The sequence below is a fragment of the Saccostrea cucullata genome, unplaced genomic scaffold, assembly GCF_032062105.1.
Source record: "Saccostrea cucullata isolate Sc308-1 unplaced genomic scaffold, CSIRO_AGI_Scuc_v1 ctg4651, whole genome shotgun sequence".
NCBI classification, from domain to species: Eukaryota; Metazoa; Mollusca; class Bivalvia; order Ostreida; family Ostreidae; genus Saccostrea; species Saccostrea cuccullata.
In genome coordinates this window covers 12347-23708 of record NW_026931170.1, presented here as the reverse complement: position 1 = coordinate 23708, position 11362 = coordinate 12347, and the positions used below count along the sequence as shown (strand labels likewise).

Genomic DNA, 11362 nt, shown 5'->3' with positions numbered 1-11362 from the left:
GATACGTATACTAGTTACATGAAGAAAACGTCTCTTTTGCGGCATTCATTTTAGAGTTTAAGATAAATCGACGACTTGTTCTGAATTAATTTTAATATATTTATTTTCATTACGAATTAGATTTGATATATCCGATCGAAAATGAGTAAAAGTAAAAAAAAAAAAGTAGATAAAAGTCTTACACATCTGCGTTATGTCTGAATACTCTTCTAGGCATAATTCATGTGATACTAAAGACTAAACCTCCGGAAAAATGGGATGGCTTTGAAAATTTTACAGCTTATTATATTATTTATATAGCAATTTGTTAATCGTATGTGATTTTTTCTGATATTTTGTCATTTTGTTTCTCATAAAATTCACCTGGCTTGGTCTATTTTTGAAAAAGTTTATATTACACTTTCAGCACCAAACTAACATATTCTAAAAATTGTTTTCGCCTGTAAACCTTTACTAAGTTTGATTTGTCCACATTTGTTATTTTATTGAAATATTACTAATGTTTTCTAAGTCTAATTCATTTTCCAAGTCTTAGGAGGAAAAAATTCTAAGAATTATCTATTTTTCTAAATCTGTGACATGGTATTATGTCTCCCCCAAGGAAAACAATTGTTTGTATCATCTGTCCTTTACATGTTTTGCGTATCAATTCGTTTGGAGGCAGAGATACCTATTGGATAATGCTACAAAATATGGTATGTTGATGGAAAAGCTGAAATCATCCATTTTTAAAATACCTGTTTTGTTAATCTGCCATAATCATCGTAAACAGTAAAACAGCTAAACACGAAACAGATGTAATGTTCAGACTTTGTGATTTCTCTTTGAGTTCATATGGATATACATGTAAATTGAGAACACTTGTAACTTAAAATGAATATTGTTGATTATTAAATCATTATGATAAAATATATTTTAAGTTTTTTTTCTTTCCATGCAGATTTTATTTTTTGAAATATTAAGATTATGAGCATGGATCCTGCTTCAACGCCAAAAAAAAAAAAAAAAAAAATACTGAGTCGAACACAATCAAAGGTGGAATCGGGTGCCATGGAGAAGAAAACATACCCTGTCGACCGGTCTCATCCGCCGTGTGTCCTTATCGTGAACGGTTGGTAAACGAAAAAAAAAACGAAGGCAATTAAGCATGAATATGGCTTAAACATTTCATGGCTTAAATATGGTAGAGTCAATTCGATCAAGAAAGCTTATGTTATGAAACTGAAAAACACCATTATTTTGGGCTTGGTAATGGAAAGAAAGCCAGTCAATTTTGGAGCTCCGGCAACATTTTTTCAACCTGCACTACTTCTGTTTGAAATTCACAATGATTTATCATTTAAACAGAGAATTTGTGAAAGACTAATCGCAAGATAAACAAGATGTTTGAGTTTCATTTTAATATTGTTTAAAGAAGCAGTTCTCTAATTTATGAAAATGCTTGATATGAATTAATTGTGAGGAAGGATTCATTATCTTTTTGTAGGATGTAAGATTGAATTTCTTATTTACGAGTTTTAGTAAACACTTAAATAATCTAGATGTACAGAGACAGATGTTGCCAGAAAGCGTTTACATACATATGTATATACAGATGATAATCGGACAGGCAAAGGCATATCAACCAAATTGTAAATGTTATATAGAACAGGCTAGATGTTCTCTATTCAATATAGATAATATGAAGTTTCACAATATGTTTTAATCTGTATCAACTTAAAACGTGTTCATTTCCCTGTTACTTGTCCAATCAGCATATTAATCACAACTAATACACAATAAATAAGGCGTTTTAATATAAATTTTGATAAACATGGTGGAGGTGAATGAAAAATATAAAACATATAAAACAAATGATGTGTATAAAATTTTCAAAGTAAATACTTAAAACATAACGATATTTTACAACCAGTCTGATTCTTCAAGCTCTTAGTCTCCCTTCTCTTGTCGTTCTGTTTCTGGTCCCTGTGTTCCGAATCCCCCATTTTTTCAGTCCATGGGTTCCGAATCCCTCTTCTCAGTCATTACATAACGATATTTTTCAACAAGTCTGATTCTCCTGGTTTTAGGCTTCATTCTCTTGTCCTCCTTTTCCTTGTCTCTGTGTTCCGAAGCCCTCTTTTCTCAGTCCCCGTGCTATGAATCCCTCTTTTCTCAGTCCCCGTGCTATGAATCCCTCTTTTCTCAGTCCCCGTGCTATGAATCCCTGTTTTCTCAGTCTCCGTGTTCTGAGTCTCCGTCTTTTTTAGTCCCCGGGTTCCAAATCCCTCTTTCCTCAATCCTTGTGTTATGAATCCCTCTCTTCGTAGTCCCCGTGTTACGAAGCCGTCTTTTCTCAGTCCCCGTGTTATGAATCCCTCTTTTCTCAGTCCTCTTGTTTCTCAGTCCCTTTTCTTAGTCCCCATTTTCCGATTCCTTCTTCCCTCAGTCCCCAATTTCCAAATCCCTCTTATCTCAGTCCCCGTGTTTTAAATCCCTCTTTTCGTAGTTCCCGTGTTCCAAATTCCTCTTTTATTAGTCCCCATCTTTCGAATCTCTCTTTTTTCAGACCCCGTGTTCCTAATCCATTTTCTTTCCATTTTCTTTGTTAGATAAGCATTTTGTTATTAAAGACGAAATAATAATTTATCTTAATAATACAATGTGAAAGAGACTTATTTCTAATGATATGTATATATGTCTACCTTTCTTTTGTAGTGAAAGTACTTTCTCGTGATATGTATACATGTCTTCGTTTCTTTCGTAGTGCAATGTACTTGACACACACCGGGTACATGACGTAGTTTTCTATATGTGTGAAACACCCCCACCCGAGAAAAGAAAAGGGTTGTAATTACTACTAGTCATAAATTGATATATATTTAACAATGTATAGTACTGGAAAGATTATAATTAAATATTATCAATGTAAATCGAAGTTGTAGGAGTCATATAAATACAGTGAACAATTCTATATACGTAAATGTGTGATTAATTATTTCAATAATCGGTCAATGCATTACATATCCGTGCTGAAGTCTATTTCTGATCAGACATCAAAGACAAAGTATGCAGAATGAGTAAGATTACCAGCTATATTTGAACATTCATGTAATGTGCACCTAAACTAATAGAAATTTTATTTTACTCGGCGTTTTTGAACACTTTCTCCACGCTGAAGCATGCGATAGTATACTTGATGGAAGAAGGATAACTTGATCAGAGAGAAGTGAAGCACCCACTACTGCCGTGTTAAAACTGGGGGGCGGAGAGTTTTGTCAACAGACTTTTTGTATCTCTATTTACAAAATGATATTGACAGGCAGCAACCTGCAGGTTGATGAACTCCGATTTAGACCCCAGGGCCTTTTTGATTTTTTCCTCAAAAGTTATTATTCAATAACATACTTGTGACCAACAATTTGAAAATTTACCTAAAATAAATATTTTACAAAATATACCCCACTCTCTATACATAAATCAATACTGTAAAATCACATATTTTCGAGGGATCAAATTTTCGTGGTTTGAGGAATATTTATTGTTTCTTGGGGATTTCATTTCGAGGATGAAGAATGGATCAGTAGTAATATATGTGAGAAATTGCATTTTGTGTTGGACATAAATTCGTGGGTCTCTTCATACCTTGAAAACCACAAAAATTGAACCCCCACGAAAATTAGTGATTTCACAGTAAGTAGAAAAATATGTTAAGCGGGGTAAAAAAAATCATAAAATGTTTTTTTAGGTAAATTTTCGAATTGTTAGTAAAGATAATATCACTAATGTGTTTTCCATATATTATTTTTGAGATGAAAGTTAAAAATGGCCGATGGTCTTTATCCCGGGGATCGTGGGTGGGGGGTGCTATCCTCAAGCACCTGTGTTCGATACAGGAATAAACAACTGTTCACCATGGGTGCTTCAGGACTATAAAAGTCTGTTGCGCAAAATGTTAACCTATAGCGGGTCTTGTCTATTTAAACCTAAGATCAAATGATAATTGTTTGAAATACCATAATTCATTGTCGGTCTCCTGTCATGCCCTCATTTAATTTAACGTTATAAACATTACATACAATATACTTAGTCTTCAGTTTAGTTTCTCTTTAAATTCTCAGTAATTTATATTTAAACAAAAACTGCTTTTTCCAAAAATGCCCAAACAGTTATCATAAAATTGGGGAATTGTTAAGGATGGCGGAACCAGCTAGTACAGAACTATCAGATGTCAGGAAAGAACGTTTTAATTTGAATTTATTTTATCTTAAGAGTGAAGAATCAGTACACAAATTTATCAGGAAGTTACCGGGAACAATAAAATTCATTGATGCGAAAAGGTTGGAAAGAGGTAAGTTTTTTTGGGTATCTAAGAAATAGAAATTGCTTTATTTACAATGAAAAGAAAATCATTGTTCCGGTGTAATTTTCGAGTCTGTTGGTTGGTTAGTTTCTCTTTAATTTTTTTTAAAATTAAATAGGAAGAAAGACAGACATGTCTACCGTGTAATTATGAGCAGAAATAAACATAACGATGTCCAGAATGCTATGTTTTTGTGATGCAAACGTAGCAGTTTCGTTAATTTTTTTAATACATACAATCGCCCGAATCTTCACTAATCAAGAGTTTTCGGTTCGATCCGCTCCCCTAGAATAGCGAAGATGCCATATGAGTGAAAAATACTCTAGACAGACCTTAAACAACAATCAAACAAACAAATATACACATACATGTACATGAACGTTTAGTACAATTATTAGGTTATTTTAAGTCTTATGTTTATATTTCTTTAGATGACATCCATACCTATGCTGACCATAAGATCTCGTATAATGTGATCTTTGAATCGTCAATGGATAATGCACTGGTGTTGTCGGAAGTCTTAAAACTATGGGAGATAAATCTACGATCGATAGAAAGTATGTCTTGGTTGCAACTTCTTCCAAGAAAAAGACTATCTTGCATGTCTCCCCAACAGTCACGAGAAATTTTAGAAAAGGTTGAAATTCTTGGTGGAAGCATGATCTCTCCGATTAATTTTGTAAGGCACTGGGAAACAGTTGCATCCGTTGCAAATTTCAACAGGACAAGTCTTTGTTGGTCATTGCAAACTCTGAAATTAAGATGGAAATAAACATGTGGTATAACTTTCTCCACAACTTTATTATAGTTGATTTACAAGAAAGTGAAACAATTTTCTACATCAATGTGAAGTCTACACCAAAATTATTTCAAAATACAGACTTTCATTCGTACGAGGGAACAAAAAAAGAATACCAGCCAGTGAATATGGATATGAAAAGTTTGGACACTTAGACTGTTTTTGCATAAGGTTTAAGAAAAATAGCACGATTGTTTCTAGAATCAGTTGTTTTTTGCAGTGTGTGGATATTTCCATTGCTTATGCTTGCATGAAGGTTGACAATTGCCAAGACGAGGTTACGGTAGATTTTGAAGGGTTTGAAATTGCATATGCATGGAAATCAATGTGCTCACAGGGTTTTAAAGTTGTTGACCATCTAACTCCTTCAGTCGTTGAGAAAATAGTTCAAATGGGAGTCAGTTCGCATATGTTGTGCATAATGGTAGAAAATATTGCAGAAAAACCATTCATTAATTTCATGGATGAATTTTCGAAAGCGACTGAAATGACAAAACAGTTAAAGGAGGAGGATGTTCCTCGGCATTATTTAATGGTTAGGCGAGTTTTGTTGACACCTTCAAAGTGTGTATTACTCCCAAAGGAGCCAATACTTCAGAATGGAATTGTACGCCAGTACAATGAAGATTACTTCTTAAGGCTTGCATATCGCGATGAGGATTACAAAAGGCTTAATGCTATGCAGCCCTATGGATTAGATTGCATTTTTGCAGACTTGAAACGATTCTTCAATAAAGGTTTGACAATTTATGATCGCCACTACGAATTATTAGGATGTTCAAATGGACAACTTCGAGAGCATGGTTTTTGGTTCTATAGCTCTCATGATGGGATCACAGCAGCCTTTATAAGAGAAAAACACGGTAACTTCTCTGAAGAGAGGAGTTTTGCATCCTACGTTTCGCATTTTGGACTCAGCTTCTCTGAATATAACCTCAAGTTAGATGCTAAAATATGTACAGAGGAAGTGATCTATGATAGAGAATTTCAAATGAGTGGGATTTGTCTCATAGATTGCATTGGAAAGATCTCAACCAAAACAGCTACCGAGGTAATTACTGAATTTTAGTAATAACTAGATAATAAAATTGTGACACCAAATTTAAGAGAACTTATATATATATCTTTTTCAAATTGTAATTTAGATAGCAAAAGAAATGAACATAAAAGCTGTACCGTCTGCTTTTCAAATACACTACAATGGATGTAAAGGTGTAGTGGTACAAGATCCGTTACTAGAACAAGGAATAACTCTATTCATTAGGCAGAGTCTGAAAAGACATCAATCAAGTTCTTCATGTTTGGAGATTTTAAAGACATCATACCCAGGTATTTACTTTTGTTCTTTGCTTTACAAAGCTTTTGTACTAAATCAATAATACTTTATTTATTAGGCATTTGTTCTTTATCTTAAATAACATTCCACCACTGAAATTCTTAAAGGAGGACCGTGTTTGCTCTGCTCCAATTTTGTATTGTTTAATGGACACTTGAGATTGAATGCTGTTCGTTTTCTTATTTTTGTATTCATATGAAGCAGAATTTATGCAAAATCTTATGCGTGAAAAGAAGAAAGAGCTTGTGGCCTTCAACTCGACATTTAGATATATCGACGACGTATTGTCAATTAACAATAGTAATTTCCATTCCTACGTCGATACGATATATCCTGGTGATCTTGAGATAAAAGATACCACAGAGTCTGACACTTCTGTTTCATACTTGGATATTTTACTTGAAAAAGACATTAATGGTAATCTAACAACCAAGCTCTATGATAAACATGATGACTTTAACTTTCCTGTCGTCATCTATCCTTACCTGCAGCAATACCTTCATCACCTGCATACGGAGTTTACATATCTCAGTTGATTCGCTACGCTAGAGCACGCTCTACCTATGAACAATTTCTAAAACGAGGTATATTATTGACAAACAAGTTGATGAAACAAGACTATCAGCAGTCTCGTTTAAAGTCATCATTTCGTACGTTCTATGGTCGATACCATGACCTTGTCAGCAAATACAATTTATCACTGAGTCAAATGCTGATCTGTGGCTGACGTTTTTCATACTAATTATTAGTCCATTATTTACAAACTGAATTGATGACGGATTTTCCGTTATTTACCGATCATGACAAGGAGCAATGAGCGGGTGTGAACGGTCGGCAGGGGATGCTCACTCCTCCATGGTACCTGATCCCACGTCTGATGTTTTGGAGGTTCGTGTTTGCTCTGCTCCTATTTTGTATTTTTATGGACTTTGATATTGAATACTGTTCGTTATCTCCATATCCTCCATATATCTCATAAAATAGGTAGGATCACTTTGTCCATTAAATCATTGAGCAATTATCTAACCAAGTCCCAATATCCCATTTCAAACATCAATATAAAGTAGAGACTTTAGTGCCTACTTTTCTCAGAAAAAGGTTTCAGCTAAAAGTCTATAAATTGAAGCAAGGCACGGTGAAATTGCACTCTTCTTGAATTTTGAAGATAGTGGGTGCATTTGAATACATTTAGCATGTTTAGCAAAGAATTTAAATATCTGAAAAAATAAACATGGATTATAATCTTCTGAAACAGTTCTTTTATTTGATAATTGAACATTTTGGGTCAGGTTTTTTGATTAATATCCAAAAAAAAAAAAATAAAATAAATAAAAAGCAGCTAAAAAGTGTGGACATGATCAGAATTTTATGATAATGATACAATTCATTACATCATGATACATTTTCCTGCGAGCAATTTAAAGCAATATGCAGTCACCAAGTATTCAAATGTATACTATGTATTTTCTAGTCAACTAAAAAAGCAGCTTTGATTTTCCAGAAATTCACAGTGCCAAAAAGCCCTAAGTGAACTTTGTTCTCTTGAAATCTATATGTAATACATCACGAGATGCTTATGTTTGTTGTACTTATACTCAAATAAACATAGAGTGTACTCACGATGAAATTTATCGGCTTATTATTAACTTATTTGAAAAATACTTTAATGATTCATTTTACAGGACGACTTTATTTAAACCGACAAATAATATCATTACTCTCTGGATTTGGGGTTCCAGACGATGCATTCCAGGATCTCCAAGAATCGATGTTGTTTGAATTGGCGGACATGCTTCTTTACGATGAAAAGGCTTTGACAATTTTGAAAGAGGTAATGTTTTGCTGAAGTCTAAAAATTTTGAAATTCAATTTCAGGTTAGCCTCGGTGATATTTACATGCTAAACCTAAGCAAAACAGTTTTTTTCAATATGAATAAATAGAAAAAAATATTTAAAAAAATGAAAATTTATAACACATTTTTTTTTATTAAAAAAGATAAATAAAATTAAAATTCAGTAAAGAAATGAACCTTTGTATGACAAGATTAACATACAAGTGTCTATACTTTATTTTAATGAAAACTATATGATCAACCATTGTATGTTCTGTTCTTGTACACAAGTCATACTAAATTTTAAGTTGATTTTAACATATTTTTCATAACTTACAGATATCTTTGGACATAAAATTTCAAAATTTATTCGAAAAAGGAATAAGTTTTGTTCGGGAACCCTTCTTCAGGTCTCTACTATTAAGAGTTTACCACCATAGACTCGATGATTTAAAACAGAGGACAAGGATTCAGATAGATGTAGATAAAAGCCGTAACATGATCGGTACTTCTGATAAAAGTAGATCACTGAAATATGGACAAGTGTTTATTCAATATTCAAAAGACCCATCTGATGCTGGGAAAAAGCTGCAAATTGTATTGGGTAAAGTCTTGGTCACAAAATATCCCAGTATTCATCCAGAAGATCTTCAAATATTTGAAGCTGTAGATGTTCCTGGCCTCAGGCATGTGGTCGACTGTATTGTTTTTCCACAATGTGGTCCACGTCCATTTCGAGATGAAATGTCCCCATCAGATGATATTTATGGTGATGAGTATTTCGTTCTTTGGGATAAACGGTTTCTTATACTTAAAAACAAGATAAATTCTCAAAATGATTCAAAAGAGAAATTGGCCTCGGATGTTCAAGGAACAAACATGGCTGACTTTTTGGTGAATTACTTAAAGAATGATCACCTACAAATCATAGCAGAGTCCCATTTAGCGAGGTCTGATAGTGAACAGGAAGGTATTTTTTCAGACTGTTGTATTGAACTAGCTGAAATGTATTCTGGCGTTCTTGATTGTCTACAAACGGGTAAAAGTCACAAATCCGCACAGAGTTCCTTCCCCAAAAGTATCCCGATTTCATGATGAAAAGAGATAAAATCCTATATTACTCTTCCAGAATTCTCGGAAAACTATTCCGTCAAAATCAGATGTTGCAGCAGAACATATTAAGAGAGAAAACTTTTTTCGCTGCTGACGAAGACTTAATATTGCTTCCTTCCGAAGAAGAATGTAGGCATGCAATTTTACAAAGAAATCTTTACAATGACAAACTGTTGAGAATAATGAAAAGATATGGGATAAAAGACGAATCTGCAGCTATTACTGGTTTGATACAAGATTTGACAGGTGGGAAAGGTTACTTAGAAGACGAGAAGATTCAGATTGGAAAGATAGTAAGTGACCAAATATCCCTATTATTTAGAAAAACAAGAGTTATTTTCTTTGAAGAGTTTGGTGGAGAAAGAAGCCGTTTTTCACTTGAATCAGCAAGTCAAATATTTAGAAAGGCCTCTATTTGGTATACCGTCACGTACAAAATGTCGAGCCCTCGATTTTTAAGTTTTCCTTGGGTTGTTGGCGATATTCTTTGTCTGGTGAAGAAGAATCAGGAATTTAAGAATGTCTTTGAAAATATCGAACGATCCTTTGAGAGCCGGTGGGCACTTTTGGTCACAGAGCGAACGAGATCTCTAGATAAGCTACGCAAATTACGTCACAAGGTTGAACAAAATACGCCTTCTGGAGTCCGTCTAGAATGGATTAATTTATCTGGAAATGGAATTGTGATAAGATGTCGAGACAACCACCACTTTTTGGGAATCAGAACAAAAAATTCAGAACTAGGAATTTTAACTATAAAATATTTAAATAGTTTTGCAACTAGTGTGAAAAGTGGTCCTTTTGAAGGAGAGTTATGTTATCAGATCAAATTGGCTGAAGGTGTGGAAGGATTTATAACATTGATAGTGAATGAAATGATCCTAACACAAAGCAAATTACTGAATGAGTTTCTTGACAAATCTACACCTTTAAAGCATGTAGCACATTTTCTCTTTGAATGTTTATGGGAACATACCCTTACCAAAATTCCTATGGACCTCATTGCAGACATGCTACCCATTATGCTCCTAAAGAAATCTTTTGATAACATAGATATTTCCAAGTCATATATCAGAACAAGAATTTTAATTGATTGCTTAAAAAACATCAGACGCTATATCCAGAGTATATCTGCCCCTTCAGAAATACCAAGAACTTCTCTTCAATGGCTAAAAAATACTGAGGAGGAGATTATTCAGAGGTGCTTGGTTGTATACCACGAAATTGCATGTCATGCAGCTGTGGACATTTCTTGTCGTGAAGAAAACGACCAGTTAGAGACATATTTTTCTTGTATCTTACCTGTGGAGTCTTGGAGTACAGTCGAATATGCTAAAGAATATGCAAAATTTAAATTAATTAAAATAACTGGCAAAGATGTATCAATTCATTTATTGGATTTTGGATTGATTAACGGTATTAAAATTGAAGCAGTTGGAACAGATATCCAACTAATGCGTCTCAATCAGGCTCTCTTTGACCTTTCGGTAAAATCTAAAAAGATAACAGCTACAAAAAGCGGACAAACAACCATCGATGGTACCTGCACCTTTACAATGTTGTTTGAAGGGAGTAGACAAGAAAATGACGAAGTAATATTTCTACCCCACAGAGGTTTATGCCAACACAATCATACCATCAGGAAGCGGTATCACCCCCGTCTTAGAAACCATAGTGATGGATGTAGTGAGAATTTCTTTCAAAGTTCATTTCTCTTACAGTGGGACAAAATCAGAAATGAATATAGTGACATCTTTCATGGCGATTTGAGCATTGTTCTTGCATTTGGGACATTTTATATCATGGATATAGAGAAAAGACACATGCCATTATCAGAATTGAATGAAACTTTGCAAACTTTTGAGGAAAGACGCGAACGTCTTAAATCTGAGACGCAAGGAAATGGTCACGTCTGTGTGCCTTATTCGTTCGCTTTTTTA

At 33.9% G+C, this 11362-nt stretch overlaps 2 protein-coding genes across 2 annotated transcripts; both read left to right on the top strand.

Annotated features, from left to right (window-relative positions):
* The first annotated feature begins 4167 nt into the window (after positions 1–4167).
* Positions 4168–5114, top strand: LOC134231637 (uncharacterized). Its single transcript, XM_062713619.1, has 2 exons — positions 4168–4330; positions 4774–5114. The coding sequence occupies exons 1-2, from the start codon at positions 4177–4179 to the stop codon at positions 5112–5114; spliced, it is 495 nt and encodes a 164-aa protein (XP_062569603.1). The 5' UTR covers positions 4168–4176.
* A 448-nt stretch (positions 5115–5562) lies between these two features.
* LOC134231636 (uncharacterized) lies at positions 5563–9404 on the top strand. Its single transcript, XM_062713618.1, has 4 exons — positions 5563–6192; positions 6287–6470; positions 8160–8308; positions 8649–9404. Exons 1-4 carry the CDS (start codon positions 5563–5565, stop codon positions 9402–9404), a joined length of 1719 nt encoding a protein of 572 aa, XP_062569602.1.
* The last annotated feature ends 1958 nt before the right edge of the window (positions 9405–11362 follow it).

What these genes read in the sequence shown, in the direction of transcription:
- LOC134231637 (XM_062713619.1), top strand. Translation starts at nt 4,177, where the DNA reads ATGGCGGAACCAGCTAGTACAGAACTATCAGATGTCAGGAAAGAACGT. An exon ending in TGCGAAAAGGTTGGAAAGAG is followed by an intron (nt 4,331 to 4,773) that starts GTAAGTTTTTTT and finishes ATATTTCTTTAG; the next exon opens with ATGACATCCATACCTATGCT.
- LOC134231636 (XM_062713618.1), top strand. Translation starts at nt 5,563, where the DNA reads ATGGTAGAAAATATTGCAGAAAAACCATTCATTAATTTCATGGATGAA. An exon ending in TTTAAAGACATCATACCCAG is followed by an intron (nt 6,471 to 8,159) that starts GTATTTACTTTT and finishes TTCATTTTACAG; the next exon opens with GACGACTTTATTTAAACCGA. An exon ending in CTTTGACAATTTTGAAAGAG is followed by an intron (nt 8,309 to 8,648) that starts GTAATGTTTTGC and finishes CATAACTTACAG; the next exon opens with ATATCTTTGGACATAAAATT.